At 43.4% G+C, this 20,690-nt stretch overlaps 8 protein-coding genes across 8 annotated transcripts; 3 read left to right on the forward strand and 5 right to left on the reverse strand.

The window, feature by feature from the left end:
- Positions 1–1,401: 1,401 nt before the first annotated feature.
- Positions 1,402–4,256, reverse strand: EAF01_003120 (uncharacterized protein; the record flags this gene model as incomplete). The annotated part of the gene is made up of 4 exons (XM_038911374.1): positions 1,402–1,954; positions 2,044–3,586; positions 3,640–3,971; positions 4,024–4,256. 4 exons carry the CDS (start codon positions 4,254–4,256, stop codon positions 1,666–1,668), a joined length of 2,397 nt encoding a protein of 798 aa, XP_038772609.1. The 3' UTR covers positions 1,402–1,665.
- Positions 4,257–5,003: 747 nt separating this feature from the next.
- Positions 5,004–6,575, forward strand: EAF01_003121 (uncharacterized protein; the record flags this gene model as incomplete). The annotated part of the gene is made up of 8 exons (XM_038911375.1): positions 5,004–5,174; positions 5,229–5,288; positions 5,347–5,400; positions 5,456–5,472; positions 5,534–5,684; positions 5,771–5,948; positions 6,005–6,121; positions 6,262–6,575. The coding sequence occupies 8 exons, from the start codon at positions 5,004–5,006 to the stop codon at positions 6,573–6,575; spliced, it is 1,062 nt and encodes a 353-aa protein (XP_038772610.1).
- A 287-nt stretch (positions 6,576–6,862) lies between these two features.
- Positions 6,863–8,245, reverse strand: EAF01_003122 (uncharacterized protein; the record flags this gene model as incomplete). Its single annotated transcript, XM_038911376.1, has 2 exons — positions 6,863–8,130; positions 8,188–8,245. 2 exons carry the CDS (start codon positions 8,243–8,245, stop codon positions 6,863–6,865), a joined length of 1,326 nt encoding a protein of 441 aa, XP_038772611.1.
- A 576-nt stretch (positions 8,246–8,821) lies between these two features.
- EAF01_003123 (uncharacterized protein) lies at positions 8,822–10,479 on the forward strand (the record flags this gene model as incomplete). Its single annotated transcript, XM_038911377.1, has 4 exons — positions 8,822–9,062; positions 9,126–9,382; positions 9,441–9,620; positions 9,670–10,479. 4 exons carry the CDS (start codon positions 8,822–8,824, stop codon positions 10,477–10,479), a joined length of 1,488 nt encoding a protein of 495 aa, XP_038772612.1.
- A 1,212-nt stretch (positions 10,480–11,691) lies between these two features.
- On the reverse strand, positions 11,692–15,051 carry EAF01_003124 (uncharacterized protein). Its single transcript, XM_038911378.1, has 6 exons — positions 14,877–15,051; positions 14,482–14,795; positions 14,269–14,408; positions 13,257–14,217; positions 12,788–13,211; positions 11,692–12,724 (listed from the first exon to the last, which is right to left on the reverse strand). Exons 2-6 carry the CDS (start codon positions 14,672–14,674, stop codon positions 12,232–12,234), a joined length of 2,211 nt encoding a protein of 736 aa, XP_038772613.1. The 5' UTR covers positions 14,675–14,795; positions 14,877–15,051; the 3' UTR covers positions 11,692–12,231.
- Positions 15,052–15,666: 615 nt separating this feature from the next.
- Positions 15,667–17,696, forward strand: EAF01_003125 (uncharacterized protein; the record flags this gene model as incomplete). The annotated part of the gene is made up of 3 exons (XM_038911379.1): positions 15,667–15,906; positions 16,230–16,739; positions 16,794–17,696. The coding sequence occupies 3 exons, from the start codon at positions 15,667–15,669 to the stop codon at positions 17,694–17,696; spliced, it is 1,653 nt and encodes a 550-aa protein (XP_038772614.1).
- A 182-nt stretch (positions 17,697–17,878) lies between these two features.
- On the reverse strand, positions 17,879–18,082 carry EAF01_003126 (uncharacterized protein; the record flags this gene model as incomplete). The annotated part of the gene is made up of 1 exon (XM_038911380.1): positions 17,879–18,082. One exon carries the CDS (start codon positions 18,080–18,082, stop codon positions 17,879–17,881), a length of 204 nt encoding a protein of 67 aa, XP_038772615.1.
- A 1,084-nt stretch (positions 18,083–19,166) lies between these two features.
- EAF01_003127 (uncharacterized protein) lies at positions 19,167–20,660 on the reverse strand (the record flags this gene model as incomplete). Its single annotated transcript, XM_038911381.1, has 1 exon — positions 19,167–20,660. The coding sequence occupies one exon, from the start codon at positions 20,658–20,660 to the stop codon at positions 19,167–19,169; it is 1,494 nt and encodes a 497-aa protein (XP_038772616.1).
- Positions 20,661–20,690: the final 30 nt, after the last annotated feature.

Genomic DNA, 20,690 nt, shown 5'->3' on the forward strand with positions numbered 1-20,690 from the left:
CCGCACAAGTGGTACATGTCAGAAAGAATGACTGACCAGGGCGTGTTGAATGTGCTAGCTTGTGAGAAAATGGATTATTCATATCTCTATCACAGCCATTCAAAACTCCTACAGCCTCAAGATCCCCCGTCGCAGATTGTGACTCACAATTTGTGAGAGACTTAACTTGAGGTTTCGACGAATTCTGTATAATCAAATGGGTATAGATGAACCAAGATCAAAGTTCTTTTCGATTAGAATGCATAGAGGACATCCAGATCTTCCAGCGGTAAGTACCTGACTTGGTGTTCCGTGAGTAAAGCCAGTACTATTTCTTAATGCTTTAATACTCAGAGTTTGGCATACAAAGCAGAGTTTGACTTGCGAATTATCTGAGGGTGAGACTGTCGGCCCTCTGACAAGCTTCCTTGGATCTACTGATATTAGTGACCGGATGAAGGAATCTGGGAGAAGATTGAGCAAAAAATTTGTCTTTCGCCTTAGATTCATTTCTTTTGCGATTTGACTGCAATAGTTGGCAAAGCAATTGAAAAGGTTCTTCATCATTATCGAGGCTCAGTCACTCAATATATATTTTGTGATGTCTATGAGGTATGGTAGCACCGCTGTGAGGCTATGTGATCTGTGCGTGCTACAGAGAGACTCGCACATTATTATCTATAGGATGAAATCAAAAAAGTACCCGCGATACGAATGCTGTATGTCGTATATGTGAAGAGGCGAATGCGAACAGGGAATATTCAGGCAAAGGAACACGAAAGGGAATAGCATGATCCAATCTTAAAAGAGGTCTCCATACCATAATGCACCAACCCCATTCTAAAGCGACCTTTCTAGCAGCATCAAACAGAATTCATATCCTTAGTACCAGAATGCTCTTTGTAATAATTGCTCTATATGAGCATATCCCACTTCCCCAATGGGGAAGTGCGGACGCGGGATGGATTCAGATTAGAATTATTTTCTTCATTCTTACATCATGTGCAGCTTTTTCAAAAGAAAGTGTACGAGCTCATCGAACGCTCAAGCTACTCCCGATGCTCAGAGAACTGGAAGAGGCACGGATCGAAGAGGTCGAGGGGACTCAACTCAAGCTTCCCCTCATACAGAGCTCCAGCCGCTAGACACCAAACCGTCAACATCGGGGGCCAACGCAATCCAAAAGCACACGAGAAGACGCCCCCTTTACACAAAGAGCTGACACTAGGCCTTCCCGGCTTACAGAACACGGACTGGGAAATTGAAAGAAAGTGGATAGATTGAAACTGAAGAAACATACCAGCAAGATGTAAAGCATAGACACGAGCCTTGAGCTACGAGTACTCGGTAGATCTGGATCTTGCAGACGTAGAACTTTCCTCGCGTAGATTAAACGGCCGCAGGCATAAAACGTAGATCACATGGGGGTTGACGATATTTTATTCTTCTGGCTTCTAGCTACTAAATTTTCCCCTCCACCATAACGTAGTGTTTAGCAAACCGTGTGTTGTCACGTTGACTGTGATATGCCTGCTCATCCATTCCACTCAAACTATATTCGTTTCCACATTCTATTCATCATTATCTATAGTCCGACGTTCTTCCGCACCTCCAATCTCCATCACTAAAACGAAGTTCATCATACCAGAAGTAATATCACTACCGCCCAACCCCCTATGCCTTCATTTATCTTCTCGCATCGAGATATGCCTTAGCGTCATCCCATGTTTTCTTCTCAGCATCCTTCATCTCTGAATCAGACAAAGTCTTGACTCCCTTATACAAAGCATCAAAGAAACCAAATGCAACATCAAGATCCTCTACAAAGTTAATTGCATAAGGAATATATTGATTAGCATATCTCGTTACTCTTTTCTCCTTGTCCTCTTTCAATGATTCGGGATTGACACAGTCATCAAGGTAAGTTTTGACGGCGATTCCGAAAGCGATATCAATATCATTATCAAATGGAAGACTATTTCAAAGATTGTTAGTGACTTGATGACTTCAAAAGTTGATGATCAAGTAAGATGGGTCAATGCAGAAAACAAAAAGGACACGTACCTGCGACCCAACCCTTGATATTGTTTAACATCACGGGTAACTTGACCACTCAAAAGCATCGAGGCGACAATGGCTTCGATTAGATCTCTATCTGTTTCCCGAATAGATTTGATGATTGAATGATATGAGAGGAAATTCTTGCTCAAAGGACCAGTATAACCGATTGGAGAGTGTCTGACTTTGAGAAGACAGGCAACCCGACTTATGAGCATACAGTTTGCTTTGTCTTCCTCTTCGCCTCGCAGTGGCCCTCCAATCAATTCAGGGTGATGGTCACGATTGTGGAGATTTTGGAAACGAATGAGCTCGAATGCCACGAATGCTGCCTCCTCAATAAAGTGAACATCTTTATGTTTCTCAAGGATAGGTTGGATGGCTTTCAAAGTAGTGGCTAATGCTTTCCCCCAATTTGTAAGTTCGTGTTGTTTGTTGATGTAGCCTCTAAGGTGAAGTAGACGCCATAAAGAATTGGATATAATCTCTGCCTTCGAGGAAAGACCAGTAGTTTTTCCTTTGCCGATGGTTTTAGTGGGTAAGTCCTTGTTATCAAGTAATGATATCGCAGCAAAAGACAAAGTTCCTGCTTGTAATGATTTTGATTCCACTTTCTTTAATTCAGAATCCTTTACACCCCATACATCAATTAATTCATTAGTCTGTGGTTGTAAGCGTCTATGGTTTAATGATGGCTTGTTTTCATCATCGAACCAAAAGCGCATAGTGATATCCTTGTAGAGGAAACCACGATGCATTCGAGGAGCAATAAGAGCTGCAGAAGTTTCCTTGAGTGGCAAAAGAGATTCTGTAACTAGCTTCCGATATTCGGGTGATACAAAGCCATCGAGAGTTGGAAGAACATGGTACTCGAGAGAGTTGAAAGTGTTCATGAGACGCGAACTGATCACATCTTTTTGAAGATAAGAGTATAACTCTGCAGGTAGTTGCAGACCGAGATATTCATGATTGTCTCCTGTCAAGTGTTCAAAATCTCTGATATGAATGCTTCCATCTGTGTGCACAGTAACACAATGCTTGATACCCATCTTCGCCTTTCGGTACTTGTCAAGCCAATCTCGATCTTGCAAATTTAAGATATCGTTAAAAGCCGTGCAAGTCGCACTAACCGACTTTTCCGAAGTTCTCAGTAGGTTGATAGCATCACCAACATTGTAGGGTTGACGGGTGATGATAGATTGATCTTGAAGGGGAGGGAACGGTGGTAAAAATGAGGTTCCGGTCATTAATAATGCATCGGCAAGCATGTCTGGTGTAACATTAAGCTTCTTGATAATTTCAGACCTAACAACGCCCCTTAAGGATTTATTTTCCCAATCCGCCGGGGTGGGTGGGTAAATAACAGCATCCCAAATGTCATAGAGGAGTAATTCTTGAGAGCCCATAATTCCATCAATGAATTGTTCATCATGACGATCGAGGGCGGCGAGCTGAGCACAAGCACTGAAAGGAGCAGTCATGTAATCCAAGTCCCTCGCAGTAAGCACTTCCTTTAGGATATGATATAGGTCGGTGATTTGAATAGCACCTATCTTAGATTAGCACAAATGAACGATATTGATTAAACACTCAGACACTCACTGGCTTTGCGAAAAGCTGTGACAGCATCTGTAGGATTGCCTTGGTTATAAATCGCCCAGGCTTGTTCTGTTTCGGGTATGGCAGACTTCAGACGTCGCATAGTCATTTCCTTCTTGCCAACAACTGATTGACCTTCAAAAACGAAGTATGGCTCCATTTCATGTTCCTTCCATTTGTCCAAATCGTTCTCGATGTGTAATTTCAAGGCCATGGGTTCTCCACCCAAAGCTGCGAGTAGAGGTTCATCGGCAGGGCCCTTCAAAAGGTTTGAGAGGTATGCTGTAGCTTCCACACCAATTTTCGCATTTACCAAATCGGAGAGTGGCATAGAACTGTTTGTCGCAAATTAGCAGATGATTTCCTGCGGAATGATTGAGATCTTACACTACCCCAGCATCAATGTATGGGTCGCCAGTATTTACTGCATATGCTATATCAGTCCAATGCTCGGGAACGTAGTATGCACGATCGTATGTGCCATCAACCCAGCAGGCCGATGCCAACAGCGCATTTTGGATGTCCTGGATATTTTCGAAGGGATTTGTCGCCATGGGATCAGCTTCAGCAAGCACTCCACGGATGATCGAGCCAAGGGTATCCTCTGTTCCGCAACCCATTTTGCTTCTCGAGGTTCAGACTTTCGTAGACGTGGAGGTGGAAGTTGAGATTGGGCTTGCGATGATTATGGTTGCCGTTGAAATTGGCATTGAGAAGGAAATCGAACTTACAAGGCATCTTGAATTTAAATCTTGAATACTATTCACTTGTTCTTCCCAATTGTGATTCGATTTCTAAGTACTTTCCAAAAACGAGAGATACCAAACCTTATATTCGTGTTGTGGCCCTCTTAGATAATATTGGAGGGGTGTTCGTGGGAAGGAACGTTGGTGGTTTGTGATCAATAATGAGTAAAGGGTGAGTTGACGTTATTATGGGTTGGAGTAAAAGGAGAATCTACGGTCGAGTATCTTGACTGGGTATCTGAGGAGTATATCGGAGTGAGCTGAGTGTATATTTCAGAAATAGAAATGAATGTACTAGATGCGCAGAAGTGGTGGTTGTGTCTTCAAAATAGAATGTTGAAATTGAACTTTCAGACCACAACCGCCGTTCGAGAAGTGTCCAAGCTCCCACAATGATCGGTTCAAGGCTCTACAGTATTAATCTTTAATTATCCTCAGCCCCGTCCTGCCGTCCCTTCTTTGGGCTCATCACGTGAAATCCACGATAAGGAGGGGTCGTCTCTTCATTGACTTCTTATCAGAACGGTTTTACAAATGAATATATTTCATCCCACCCTGGAAACGGTATAAAGAAGATTCATGTCCCACTTATTACATTCATTCATACATCTCTCAGGAAGCATGTCCTCTTCAAACGAAGGAAGAATACCAGTTATTGATATCTCGGGCTCAGTGCCTCAATCGGAAGTTGCTAAGCAACTTGTGGATGCAGCTGCAACTTTTGGTTTCGTTTACTTAAAAAATCTGGGGAAAGATATCCCTGTCGATGCCATTGACAGAACCTTTGAGTTGGTACGTACACTTTCCTCGAAATTCCGTCGTTATTGTAGCTAAAACATAAAGTAGTCTCGAAAGTTCTTCTCTTCTCCCATCGAAGAGAAGCTACCATGCAAAATCGCAAATAATGTATATGATAAGTTGACTGTGTTCAGCCATGGATACATGAAAGCTGACGAGGGGCTAGAATCGGGGATGGTCTGGAATGCATACAGAGAAGTTGGATGAAAAGAATCAAAGAGTATGTTATATCGTCAACAAAATCATTCAAGATTTCAAAACTAATAAATTAACAGGTCGGCGATTTCAAAGAGTAGCTTGCCTTTCTCCTATAATCTTTCCATCCAAGTCCGCAACTAACTCTTACCCCTTAGAGCATTCAATTTAGGCGACTTTGTCAATGGAAAAGCCGAACAACCACTTCCACCTTCATTATCGCCACATGAATCAGAGCTCAACGAGTTTCAACTCTATTGTCATAAGCTTTGCCTCAAACTCCTTACTCTTTTCGCTATCGGTCTTGAAGTACATATGCCAAACCTCTCTTTAATTAACACTCTCATTTCCCGCAATTTGCTTTGTCTCAAGGTAAAAAAGCTAACTTTCCATAGATTGACCCCGCAGCTGGCGGCTCCGACTGGTTCTCCTCTAGACATCACGGGGGCACAACAGGATGCATTCTCCGTCTGCTCTACTATCCTTCCTTGCCCCCAAATTCTGACTACCAACCCGATGTCGATATTCGAGCTGGTGCTCATTCGGACTATGGTTCTATTACCCTTTTATTCCGTATGTTCTTCTCCTCAAGTTTGATTACACCCCAATCTAACAGCCAACTCCTTCAGAACGACCCTCTCAACCGGGTCTTGAAATCCTTCCTCCATCCTCTTCTTCGGAGCCGAAATGGACCCCAGTTCCAATCCAGCCACCTACTACGGAACATGATCCATCTCCACCAATCCGTAAGCATATATTTCTCCCCCAAACTTCTGCCCCTTCAATCATCTATATCCGTGTCGCTCTATCAACCCGCCCACACTGACCACCCCCAAATGAATCCCCCCTCCTAAAGAAGATATAACTAATCCCAACCACACCACAGTCGTAAATATAGGCGACCTCCTCTCGCACTGGACCAACAATCTCCTCGTCTCCACCGTCCACCGCGTCATCTTCCCCAAGTCCCTTCCAACAGAAATAGCAGATCGCTACAGCATAGCGTATTTCTGTCATCCCGTCGGCACCACCGTATTAGAAAGTGTACCCAGCGAGCGCGTACAGAAATTTGGAGAAGCCAATGGAGAAATAAAAAGGAAGAAAGGAGAGAAAATCACAGCTGATGAACATTTGATGGGAAGGTTGAGGGCTACGTATGCTGGTTTGTATGAGGAAGACAAGGGGGACAAAAAAGAATGAATGAGGAGTGCGATCTAACAGCACAGGAAGATAGTAAGTGATATGTTCTTGAATTCTAATGCAATAGCAATTCTACCTATCAGTAAGATTCGCGCCAATAAATGCCTTTCCTAAAAAACGCTCGTATAATACAATTGATGGAATCGTTGCAAGTAAGACGCCGGTATATATCGCATGAGGCACCAGACTTGAGTTTCTGTTTTTTTTCTCGGATGGTGACACTCATGCTCTAAAACAACTAAACTTTGAGTTATTCGCAATGCTAGCATAATCTGCCTCCACTCGCTCTATGCATCGGCCTTTTCTTCCTTGATCTCAGTTGTCTCGTCCTTGATTTCCGCCTCCGCAGCAGGTGTTTCTTCTACAGGCAGCGCTGCGGCCGTTTCTGTAGCACTTTCCGCACCGGTCTCTGTTTTTGTAACCTTCTCTGCATTCGACAACGCATTCCATTCATCCAGATACTTCTCAACTTGTGGTCCCCAGACCTCCTCTCCCTTTTCCAAATCATCGTAATCCAAAACGTTCTTTCCCAATTCGAATTGTCCCTGTCTGACCCTAACCAAACTAGTCATCAATCCCGCTGATCCCAAATCTGCGCCGAGATCATGGCATAATGATCGGACGTAGAAACCAGATGATACAGTCATGCGGATTTTGGCCGCTGGAGGACCTTTCTTCATGTCTTCTTTGGAGGGAATAGGTTGATCTTCAACTGGAGTTTTGTCGGAAGATAGACCTCCTGACATCATCGCATCTTCCTTTTTCCCTTCGACTTCCTCCTTGGCTTTCTTTGCCGGCTTTTCCAAAACCAAGTCATCCTGATCATCACCCATTTTTCTCTTTCTACTTTCGAAATCTTCCAGCGCCCTCTCATTCTCTGCCTCCTTTCCATTACTTGCTGGCTCAGCTCGCTCCTGCTTCCATAACTTCGCCGCCACATTGACTTCCGCATAACCCGCTTCTTCAGTTGGCGCCTTCCACTCATGTTCACCACCTTCATACCACTCCAGCAACTCCAGTTCCGAAACATCAACAGGTCTCCTTTCGATTTCTTTAGGAATCTCCTTTCCCTCACGCGCATATTCATAGAGAGGCTTTCCATTCATTTTCAAGGCTGAGAATAACGGTGGAAGTTGCATAAATTTTCCTCGATATTTAGCAAGTCCTTTCTCAACCATTTCTCTCGTAATATGTTCATAGGGGGCTCTCTTCAACAGTTTCCCATCTTTATCATATGTATCTGTCGCAGCACCAAATAATACAGTGGTCTCATAAGTTTTAGTACAGAGAAGGAAATTGCTCAATTCTTTCGTGCCTTTTCCAACTCCGGCAATGAGGACTCCAGTAGCCAATGGATCTAAAGTTCCTCCATGACCAATCTTAACCTGAACTCTCTTACCCGACTTCCTACGTCGCTGTTTTTGGTTATGCCATTCATTTTCTCGGTTTCGAGTTTCTATTTGAATGTAAGGTGCGAATAATTCGGAGGGATTGAAATGGTGTTGAAGATCGCGAACGATTTGAGCGGAAGAACGACCAGTGGGTTTATTAATGGCTGCGGGGTTCTGTCAATTATTTTTATCAATTGAAGAGAGATAACAGACGTTCATACCGAAAACGCCTTCCATAACTTTTCCTTTCGTCATTGTCCACCAGGCAAGTCGGGACATCTGCTAGTGTTAGGTTGTTATGGGTGGTAAGAGATATCTGTTGGTTAATATGGAGTGGAGTTATTATTTCGATACTCCAGCTTTTTTTTGTTTTGTGCCATGGAAGTTGCTGCAGAGTCTTAGCTTCGCATCCTTATCACCACGTGATTCGAGCTTTATCCCGAGACAATATTTTCTTTTTACTCCCGAGAAGTAGAGAGTCATTTGTTTGATAATGTCAAATCAATGGTACCGAATAATTTCATGAAGAGATTTCCTTTTTAGAACGAGCAGAGACTGTTCCTATCAAAACTTATCTTCAAACCCCAGTAGGTCAGCAATGCACTCCGTAACTATCTGACTGTATGGATTTCGAGAGTCATCATGGAGTTCAGAATCATTGTCAGGGACTTCGGAGTTTCATTTGGCCGACGACCATCATCTTTATCAGCAAATAAAGGAGACGCTTGACCTTGTTCTCCACAAAGATATTGTTGAAGAAAAGACCATGTTCTCATCTGGAATCTAATCATCACCTACTATGAAATTGTATCGACTAGTATATTATTCCCTTGTCCTTTCAACAGATACCAAACTATGAATGCTACCAGATCTCAAATGTTTGGCTCTGGCGCACCTGATGCTGTACCAAGTAAAAGTCATAAATCTTCGGGGGAGAAAGCCGATAAAATGGATGTTGATGAGCCAAGGCTTGTTCTTCAAGATACGATCGTCTATCAAAAAAACCGCAGTATTGCAAATGTATTCGATTCTGTCCTTGGTCTGGAATTGCGCGCTGAAGGTACACTTTGGGTAGAGAATGCGGAAAGATATAAATGTGAGTTCTGACTCTGGTGGATCCCATTTCCATTTATTGGATTGATATCTAATGCTCTGATAGTTAAGAAACCAAATGGTTCACATTGCCAGGTTCAATTTCAAATGTATTCTTATGAAAGGGATGAGCTTGGAGCTATCATTCTCTACGTTGAAGATTCCACAACTAAGTGGTGGGTTGAGCTCAAACCTTCGCAAAAGTATGTAGCGCACTTCACAAGCATGGTGGAAAGCGCAGAACTTAAGCACTTTGTTACCGATTACTACGAGCGTGTAATCAATAAGGAGTGTGGAGATGATTTGTTTCAGTTGTGCTGGGAAGTAAGTTCCAATTAATCTGCAGATGTTACTCTACTTCAAGGCTGATTCTTCATTATAGTATGGTCGCGAGGATGGCAGTGGACTGTTAAAAGCAGATGTCGTCGAAGTTTTGACTAAAGATGCAAATGCATTCTTTCTGTTGTCAGCTTTTCGTGAGGAAATTTGGGTCGATGGAGAGGCTCAGACCATGAGATGGTCTAGTACAGAAATCTACAAGCTTCTGAAGAAGCAATGTCCTGTACGTATCTTTACACTAGGCTTCGATCCTACAAGGCTAATTTCGGCAGATCGCTTATAAGAGAGCCAATACATTCGTTTCACTGGAATCAGAGCCAATGGTTGTCGACTCTCCTATCATTCCAGACCCTCCTCCAGCTGCTAGCGATACTGGCGACGCACAAACCAATCAATTGGAAATGCTAATGTCTTTGATCACTGATGAAATTGCAGATGGCACTCCTGTCAAGAAAATTACTCCCGGATCCCTCTGGAATAAGCTCTTCATTAAAGCAAAAATTCCAGACCAAGGCGACCCAGGAGCCGGACCACGCATTGCAAAGTGTATTGTCTATAAAATTGGGGGGAATCTTGCAGATCTATTAGAAAGACGTCATCCTGATCTATTTGTGGGCTCAAAGTTCACTGATTGTCTTCGCGAATTGGGTCGTACTCGATATCCACCATACACCAAGCAAGTGACCACCGATCAACAATGGCAACATTATATGGATTTGGCGGAGGGCCTTTACCTTGTTCGTCGAAATAACAACCAGCATGATGAAAGAGCTGGCGTCATGCCAATTCGCGGGTCTACAAATCTTCAAGTAAAGGATATATTTACTGGGGAATTAGCACCACCTCGTCCAGTCCCACGTGTTGGGAGTGGACGGGTGGGACGTCCACCCAAGGCTCGTCCGGAAATCGAATTCTGGGATGGTGAAGATGAAGACGAGATGGTCGAGAACTCCTCCAAGATTGATCCTGATGCACCTCTGACCGTAGAAATGGCATGGCAGCGTGTTTGGCAATTAGGCGGTGAGGAGAAAAATATTGGTGGTCGTGTAATTCCAGCTCGTATCCAACGGTCCGGCTATTGATTTTTAGTGCTGCATCCAGACTGGCGTTACCATTAGCGATAGGTAGATACCCCGTGATTCGATTTTTGATATTTAAACAATAAATGAATGATTTATCGGAGCGTTGCCTGAGCTTTGATTGTTAGTTTTTGTTGGGTTCTATTGATCTTGTCCCTCTTTCAGTAATGATATCACCTTTGCCAATTTACCATCTCGATCTATTTCACCACATCTTGTACACCCAGTCTGAAAGTCAAGATGTCCCGAAACTTCACATTGAACTCGGGTAATGACTTATCTTCGCACTCGGCTGGTGGCCGACTCTCACTATGTTCCTTATCAACCCCGCTAATTATCTCGGCAATCTAAAGTTATCCCTTGAAATCCATCACATTGCTTTCTTTCCTCACATTCACTTCCTTTCTGTCTGATTGCAAGTCTAGATCGTAAAAAATCTTAGGCTTCGGAATACATTTTCGATCGTCACACTAAGCTCTATGTTTGCCGTCTGATATCCTGGTCTTTCAGCAGTTTGATGTTTCACGAAAAGGGGAGCTCAGTGACGTTTTGTCCCGTGGAGCAAGCATTCAGTGGGTGGATTTGGGTACATGTAAGGGTAGATGGATAGGGAGTTTGAGTCTGATGTAGCATGAGTAGTTTTGATGTATAAGTGTATTAGCTTCTTGGTACTCTGCTTGGCTTGTATTTTAAAATGGCTGGCTGGGAAGTAACGAAAGATGCCAAAGGCTTGGGTCAGCTAGTGATGACCATTAAGTTAAGATTTGCTCGCGTGTTATGACTTCCATTAAAATCGCATGGAGTACTATGATGCAACATAAAGCGTACCGCTGAGAAGCCTTGCTGATTTATTGTTGGTCAAATAAAGAGTGCATCTACGAGTAAAGATTTCATAACTTTCGGTCTTCTTCGTAAATGAGTTGATAAAGCTAGAAAGTATCTAATAGCCCAAGCTACGCTAAAAGAATGGCTCAACATCTCCAGCAGATTGGACTGCGAATGATATACAGTAGGTGAATCCTGTAAAACACTATTTCCCCTTGGTGATGGGCCTCCTTTCCATTGTAAGTGAGAGCTTAGTTTCGCCGCTCAAGCTTGTGATCATGCATAATTTGTGATTGAATCTGGTTTTATTTTTTCTATAATACTTATCTATATTGCAGATCATATTAAGAAATTGCCGATGTTAAGCGACCAGAGGAATGGTTAATATGCTCTTGTATATATTGGTTGTCTTGTCTAGACTCAACCGTGTCATTGAGTAGGTATGAGAAGCGATTCCAAAAGAGCGGTGATAGTACAGTATACTTTTCACGGCCACAACTTATTGACTACTGTTGACGAGATATACAAGAACAAGTCCACAAGGAAAGCAAACTGTCATGAAGCAAGATTCAATATCTTCTAGCCAAACCTCACAAATGTGCAACAAAACCACCAAAGTCAACACTCTTCATCGCTATCTCCAATACACTCTAAGATGCCCTTCTCCGTCAACTCTCTCACCGCCTATCTCGTTCACTCCTGACACCTTCTCAACGACACCTCCGAATCTATCCTCCACGCTCCATCAAACTGTTTCTTCGGCGCCTCCACCGCATCGACAATCTTCTTCACATTCTCATAATTCTCAATCCTTCCATCCCAAGAACTTATTCATCCCCCGCAATCAGGTGAGAACCAACCTATGGAGACATGATATCAAAATCTCAAGCTCTTGATCATACATACTAAGTCCATTCCCGAGGCCGGCGATTAACGAATTATAGTATAATACAGTCCAAATACCCTCAGCCACTTCTTTCCGTGACCGGCGTTCGCTTTCAATGGGTCGTCTTCCTTCACTTTGATACCATATTCTTTTATATAACACTGAAAAGGCTTGTTTTTGGGCTTAAGTTCTTGTGGTATCTCCACCTGTTCGGCCTTCTTGTTAACTTCGATATTTGCATCTGTCTCCCCGAGCACGACAGGTTTCTTGGATCCTTTGGGTTTCTTTTGTCGGGTCAAATCACCGGCTTCGTCATCTGAGTCGACTGGGAGACTATGATTAGTTTTCCTAAGATCATTTCCTTCGTCTTCAGAATCAGAATCTGGGGCCCTGGAAGCCTCGGGCGCCACTTTTTCTATTTCTGACTTCTTGCGGGCTTTCTGTAAAAGAAGAGCAGATTTTTGCTCTTCTAAATCTCCCCAGAGCCTAAAGAGTGTTTCTTTAACATCTCTGAGCATTCCTGGATTTGTTCGTAGGCTTTGACGGTATATTAGCTTTAATTGTTCTACATTAACAAACAAACATCAGAGATGAACATACTTGCAAGCATCGTCCTGAAGATTGAGTAACATCTGCGCATCATAATTCTCTACCCTGAGGATAGCTCTCTCTTTAGAAGCATCTGGATTTGCATCTTCGACTACAAGCGAGAAAAACCATTCCCATTTCCTTTCTACGTAACCCTTGCCTTCGCGGAAGCTTTGCATATCTTCCGTTGGATCATCATCTTCATCACCACTATAATCAGATAACACATCGAATTCGCTGATTTTTCGACCAACTGCGAAGTCAGCAATATCGTGAGGTAAGTAATCTACAACCCGAAGATTTGCTTTGTAGGTGTTATTCTCGAATGGTGTGTTGATTCCCGCGAATTTGGGATCTGAAGAGATGGGCGACGTGCGTTGCAGAATACTTGATAATGGCATTATGTCTCTTGCAGTCAGAGCAGGATGTAACATCACTATCGAATTGTTAGATATTGGACCATTATAGCATGAAAACTTACCATTTTCGTTCAAGTCAAGACCTTTAACAGCCTTCGTCTCGCTGGAAGCACTTTTGGCCCCTGCCTTGGCTCGCGACTCTTTTCTTCGCGCTTTAGAATTTTTCCCGCTTGATTGTCCCTCTGCTTTGCGCTTTGTTCCTGCCCCAGAAATTTCTTCTTGGAGTCTCTTTCTTTCTTTTTCGTGCTTTTGGGTCCAATCACGCTTTCGTCGAAGGCAGTCTTTCCATCTGGGATCATTGTTCTGGGGATCTTCAGAAGTTTTCATGATCTCGACCTGAACTTTACCATCGGATGCTCCTCGATCGCCACGAAGCTTACCCTCTATGAGACCTGCATTGCCTAATTTAAATTGGACATTAGTCAAGCGAAGCCACTGGCCTTCCTTGATATTTTCCTCTCGAATAAACATGGCATGGGCGTCGAATAGTGTGAGCTGAATGGTCATTTTTCCGAACGGACCTTTCCATTCTTTTGCTTCGTCCTTCGGTTTTGCTTTTATATATCCATATTCATCGCCATCGCGACCTTCCGTCACGACACTCGATAGTCCGGGTAATGTATAGTTGTAAAACTTAGAGTGAGCTGTGTAGTCGGTAAAGTAAACGGTGACCATATCGTTGTTAGCTCCATAAATCTTTCTCACTTCGCCTATGATATCGTGAAACGAGCCGTCTTTAACATCTTTAAGTAGACTAAACTTATCCCTGACCTGCAAAGCTTTTTTTGCCTTTTCCTGAAATTCTTGAGTACCAGGAAACTCAACTTCATCAAGATGTTGATTTGACCATACCACATACTTAGTCTCGATTGGTTCTGGACGTCGGCATCTTGCTGGTGGTGTTGAAATCCACGAAGCTTTGGTGACGGGGAAAATAGCTTTAGGAATGTCCTCAGCACAGAGTATGTGGTATTCGGTACTAAAGTGAGATAGTAACTGTATCTCCCCATTACGCAATTGAACCTTAATTCGTCAATTGGTAGCCAAATGGTATACGAGAGAAGAGAGAAATACCTTTGCACTACGGATAAGTACGGCATCCCTTGGCTTCTGGATTCGTGGCATCTTGTCCTCTGTTGAAAAAACACTCATCCTCAAGCCGAAGCGCTCAAATCGCGAGGAATAATCTTTGATTTGAAAACTGCATTTGAAGTCTGTATAATTGTGTTATTGTTAGTTGAGTTGCACAGCAGAAATGGGTTGAAGCATTATCCAATGATCACCTACCTGTCCCCTTGGTTTTGATAGGAGGTTGATGATCCATCACAAATCCTATTACATTGACAAATTGTGGCTTTACAACTCCACCTGGTAGAATTTCAAAACTCTTAATCTGTGCAACAGTCTGAAAGCCCTTGGGAGTGACCATCTCAGGCTTAGTTAATTCCTCCATTTTGTCCACGTTTTGCATATTATCCATTCTTGAATAATGCAAGAGAGCTTGGGCGATACTTCGCAATAACACTTCACAAATGATATTCCCAGCAGTGATGTCCCCTCACCCTGAAAAAGACAACAGCAAATTTTGGTTGGTCATAGATCTGGAAACATAAGCTTTCGATGTATGTAGTGATTGAATACCAAATAATCCTTCATGTGTAAGGTATATTTTTATAACTTACGTGCTCTGTCCTCTTTTTGGTGAATTGATACACCACACAGATCAATCTGAAGTGATTTCCGCCCGAAAATGAACAGAAGTGAATAGTGCTATTGTTCTAAGCCTCTAGTGCACAGGAAATGTACCGGAAGTGTAATGATGAATGCTCATTCGAATGTGTGGTGAGTCTGCTTCCTTCCGTACTTGCTCTTTCCCTATAGTCAAGCAAATCACAAGGTGGGACCAAAACAAACGCTCTTATTTCGTATTCAAGATATAGTGACAGTACTGTCCCTTTCCAAGTTCTCTGGTGTTTTTGTCAGGTATTGTGAATCTTCCCTGGCTTGCACGCGCATGAATAGACGCGTTAATTGAATCTCTGTACCTAGGTAGACGCGACCAGATGCTTACTAAGACACTTTGTCACATGTCATGACATGACATGTCAGAAAGGGACTAGCCAATCAACGCTGGCTAATAAGAAAACAGAATGAATCGTAATAAGCAAGCTTCGAGTATTAGTCACAATTGGTGTTTCGCTAAGATCACGTTTCAAACTAATCCTTACCGCTTTCAGCTTGGAGGCGGATTGTTCCTCTTCTATTCTTTTGGGGCCTTCTTCTCAAACCATTTAGAACCCAAAGAATCTTCTATAATTTTTCCCCATCTCTCTTCATTCACTACAACAAATAAAATCAAACTCCAAATAAGATTTTATCCTACGGCCTAACTGTAAAGGTCGTTTCTTATTTAAGCCTCTTACTTTCTTTTACAACACAACAAAACATATCACCCTCAGTCATATCGCAAGCATGGCTGAACGTTACATCCCAGAGCATCGTCGAACTCAGTTCAAGGCAAAGAACACCTTCAAGCCTGAAGAATTAAGACGTCGTCGCGAAGAACAACAAGTTGAGATTAGAAAAGTCAAGCGTGATGAGAATCTTGCAAAGAGAAGAGGTATTACAGCTGGAGATGGATCTTCACGTCCTGGTGCCTCTTTGGGTGCTGAGCCCGATAGTGATGATGATCAACCTCCCACAGAAAGTCAAGTAAGTTAAGATCGCACAATCTCTTCCGTTGAACTAGCACACTATCCGCACATTACTCGACCTTTACGATTTTTACGATTACGCCAATACTGCTCTCGATATACCCCACCACTAGGAACTTTCTACAGCTTTCAACTATTTACTTTCCTTGGTGGGGTAGCAGCCGTGTCCTAGTGATAATGTTTTTCGCTTCTGTGATTGACCCTCTATCAACAGCTTTATCGCGAGTCTCATTGCTAGGTCATGGTTTCACAACTTAAACATATATTTGTTCCTTATCAAATACCCTGTCCATGATGGCTAACCAAAAATTCTTTTAATAGTTGAACGATGACCTCCCTTTAATGGTACAAGGCGTATTCTCGGAACAAATCGATGCACAAATTCAAGCCACAACCAAATTCAGAAAGTTACTCTCAAAGGAAAGAAACCCTCCTATTGAAGAAGTTATTAAGACTGGTGTCGTTTCACGATTCGTCGAATTCCTTCGTTCTCCTCATACACTTGTACAATTCGAGGCAGCATGGGCTCTTACAAATATCGCATCTGGTTCTGCTCAACAAACTCAAGTTGTCATTGAAGCTGGTGCCGTTCCAATTTTCGTCGAATTACTCGGAAGTCACGAACCAGATGTTAGAGAGCAAGCTGTTTGGGCTTTGGGAAATATTGCTGGTGATAGCCCATCATGCAGAGATTACGTTTTGGGTTGCGGTGCTCTTAAGCCTCTCCTCGCCCTTTTGGGTGATAGCAGAAAATTGAGTATGCTCCGCAATGCTACCTGGACTCTTAGCAACTTCTGCCGTGGAAAGACACCACAACCTGACTGGACCACCGTAAGGACTCCCACTCTTCACCCTTTATTATGCTAAGACTTACATTTATAGCAGATCTTACCCGCTCTACCAGTTTTGGCTAAACTTGTTTATTCTTTGGATGATGAGGTATTGATTGATGCTTGTTGGGCAATTTCATACCTTTCCGATGGCGCCAATGATAAGATCCAAGCTGTCATCGAAGCCGGTATCCCTCGTCGTCTTGTGGAATTGTTGATGCACGCCTCTACCTCGGTTCAAACCCCTGCCCTTCGTTCCGTTGGAAACATTGTCACTGGTGATGATGTTCAAACCCAAGTCATCATCAACTGTGGTGCTCTCCCAGCCTTGTTGTCCCTCTTGAGCTCAGGAAAGGACGGTATCAGAAAGGAAGCGTGCTGGACCATCTCCAACGTCACTGCTGGTAACTCCACCCAGATTCAAGCAGTTATCGATGCCAACATTATCCCACCTCTCATCCACCTCTTGTCCAACGGTGACCTCAAGACTCGCAAGGAAGCTTGTTGGGCAATCTCTAATGCTACCTCCGGTGGTCTCCAAAAGCCAGAGCAAATTCGTTACCTGGTTAACCAAGGTTGTATCAAACCACTTTGCGATCTCTTGGCCTGCCCGGATAACAAGATTATTCAAGTCGCTCTTGATGGTCTTGAGAATATCTTGAAGGTTGGTGAGATGGATAAGGATGCTGCCGGAGAAGGAACTGAGAGCATTAACCGATACGCTTTGTTCATCGAGGAATGCCATGGTATGGAGAAAATTCACGACTGCCAAACCAACGCAAACGAAGAGATATATATGAAGGCATACAACATGATTGAGAAGTACTTCTCTGATGAGGAAGAGGGTGCTGATGATGGTCAACCACAAATCGCTGGTAATACCTTTGGTTTCGGTACCAATGGAGAACAATCTGGTAACTTCAACTTCGCCAATGGTGGGGATTCGATGGATATGTAAACTCTTTAAAGAGTTAACAAATCCTCTAGCTTTTAGCTATTCTTTCTATCCAGAAAAATCCTCTAATACGACTTCTAATTACAAATTGACATTGTTGTCATGAACGACAGATCGGACCTTAAAGTTCTGGCACCGATACTACTTTTCAATCTGCGACTGCGAATCCAAAACACGTCAAATTTTTAACCACCCTGAAGCACATTTTTCCCCCCACGATGTGACCAACGATCAGCGAAAGATTCACCATCATGTATTTCCCCTTTCTTACCGTTTACAAACAATCCCGGCACATCAAAGGCGTTTTTGCTTACTCTTTTTATGAGAGGTTTTTGACTCGTCTGTTTCTTCTCTTCCCCAAATTCAAAGTTTTTGCGACATCGAGACATGGTAGCTTGAAAGCGACATGATTCTCTCCCGGAGTTAAGATGAATGATTTTTTATGCAAGTGACACGTTAGTATGATACGATTTGTGATGAGAATGGTAGCTTGAAAGCTCCTACTCTGAATGAGATGATGTGATGGAGTTTGAGATGATTGATGGATCATTTGAGTGGATAGGCATATTATGATGCCATCCATGTAGGGGGTAAATAGGATTCGTGTCTGGGAGGAAACGACGAGAGAATGGAGGTGGTGGGGGTGGATAACATAACACCACAAACAAGATATCATATGAACAAATGGTTGATTGACTATATTTGAGTGGTATTTTCGTACGTGATTGTGATTGTGATCGTAGTCATATTTGTGATGTTGATTGGTATGTAGGTAGTGTATCATAGTGACTAGATAGGTATGTCACTCCCATCGAGCTTCGCAACTTGCATCTTACTCCGCTAGAAATGTAAAGGAGGTGGGTGCATCATCATGATCATCATCATAAAATTTCATTCTCTTCGTTCTCTATACCTAAACCTAAACCTGAACCTGAACCTGAACTTAAATCTGAACTTAAACCCGAACATCCTTACACCTATGTGACGTATGTAACGTATGTATGTATGTATGCACATACAAGAATTCTCGAGAAAAGAAAAAAAAGAGTATTGTTCTTCGTCAAATCTAGCTTTGAGTGTCTCTGTCTGTGTCTCTGTCTGTGTCTCTGTCTGTGTCTCTGTATTCAATTGTGTCTGTAGTACTCTGTCTGTCCGTCTCTCTTCCTGTTTTTAAGCGCGTCTACGTTGTCTATCCGACCCGCTCGCTCGACGCCGTAACCGTGGTATGATTTAATTCAAATATTATACTTGTGCCGCTGTGGAGATAGATGAAGAGGAGGAAAATGAAGAACGGAGAAGAGAAAAACGGAACGGGGCCAGAAAGGGGAGAAAGTGAAAGGGAAAAAAGGTGCCCGAATCGAAGATAGAGAATAGTTCGAAGTCTTCTCATCTCATCTCCATCGTCGTCCCGAATATCGTCCCAAACGCCCGAACAGGCTGGACCAAGCCAAAGTAATCGAGTCAAAGCACCTTCTAAACCACAGCTTCTTCATCAATTCCCCCATTCTTTTTAATAACCTTATCTGCCTCCTTCTCAAAATCCTTTAGCACTTTCGCTTCCGCACTCATGCTTCTACTCCTATCTCCCTCTACACCCCTATGATTATCCGCCATACCGCTATCTCTTCTTCCTTCCGCTAAACTCGTGTTATCAATCAGATCCCGCGCGCGATCAGAGAGTCCCACGATTTTATCCTGTTCCTCGAATCGATCGACGACCTTACTCTTGCCCAGCTGTTTTCGATCTTCCTCGCTTGTTTTTCCGCTATCGAAGACCCGGGCCAGCTCCGCGCATGCTTCTTCGTAGCAGCGATCTGCGGCTTCGGGGAAACTGAGGGGATTGGGTTTTTTATCAAAGGCGTGGGGGACGCAGTTTATCAGACCGCCTTTGACGGATTTGCCGATTGCGGTGGAGGAGAGACGTTCGCCAAAGGCGACTCCTTCTGCGTTTAGCATATCGTATTCGCAGGTATAGAGGACGATATCTTGGGGATAGGCGTCGCGAAGAAATCCATCTGTGGCTGCTGCCGGGGAAAGATAGGGATCACGGAGATCGATGGATTCGATGGGATTCATGTAAGATTGGTCGAAGAGACGGGTGAGCATTGGAGGGAGGTTCTTTTCTGGGGCGGGATTCGTAGCACGTTTTTCATCGCGAGTTTGACGGAAATCGGTTGGGGGGTAGAAGGAGACTATGGCGCGGATGGTGAGGTCGGGGATTTCTTGAGCGATTTCTAGTGCGGTGGGTTCGAGGGAGGGGATTTTGGCAATGGATGTTGTGGATTGGTTTCGGCTTTGAGGTTCGCCTTGGTATGGATTGGGGCGGAGATGTGAAGTGAGTGAACTTGATGATGCGGCCGCGGAAGAATCGTATTTTACTTTATCGAGATCTTGTCGGCTTGCATTTGTAGAGGGCGTCCCATCTGCATGTGTAGTTGCACTTGTCAAATCTGCGAGCGTACGCTTTCCTGCATCTTGTTTTAAATCGTGCAGCATTAGTGGAACTGTGAATGCAAAGTTTCCCCCGGCGCTGAACCCAGATAGTGCCATTCGATGAGGATCTAATCGTAATTCTTCTGCGTGTGCGGCTAGATATATAACGGCATCGGTACCATCTTCGACTCCTACACTAAATGGATATTCTGGCGCAAGACGATATTCCACACTGACGAACACCGCATCGACTGTGTGAATGACCGCAGAAGCCCATCTCGCATCATCGGTTCCTGTTCCCAGGGTAAACCCCCCTCCGTGGTAATTTACAACGACGGGAAATCGACGTTGATCTTCATCTGACCCTTCAATATACGATTGTGGAACATAAAAAATGAGGTTGAAATATCCCCCGCGCGGACACAATCTGGAGGGGATTCGGATTTTGAAATTAGGAGCTGGGGGTTTGGGATCTGCGAAATGATGAAATTTCATTCCAATGGCCATAAGGCCTCGCCATATGGTGGCTTTCATATTTAAAAGTCAAATGGAATCTGAATCTGA

The sequence above is a fragment of the Botrytis porri genome (genome assembly GCF_014898465.1).
Source record: "Botrytis porri strain MUCL 3234 chromosome Unknown BPOR_004, whole genome shotgun sequence".
Lineage (NCBI taxonomy): Eukaryota > Fungi > Ascomycota > Leotiomycetes > Helotiales > Sclerotiniaceae > Botrytis > Botrytis porri.

Excerpts from the sequence above, each read along its gene's own strand:
- EAF01_003124 (XM_038911378.1), bottom strand. The coding sequence starts at position 14,674 with ATGGATAATATGCAAAACGTGGACAAAATGGAGGAATTAACTAAGCCT. Across the intron at positions 14,409-14,481 it reads TATCAAAACCAAGGGGACAG|ACTTCAAATGCAGTTTTCAA; the intron begins GTAGGTGATCAT and ends ACAATTATACAG. Across the intron at positions 13,212-13,256 it reads TCTTGACTTGAACGAAAATG|TGATGTTACATCCTGCTCTG; the intron begins GTAAGTTTTCAT and ends ACAATTCGATAG.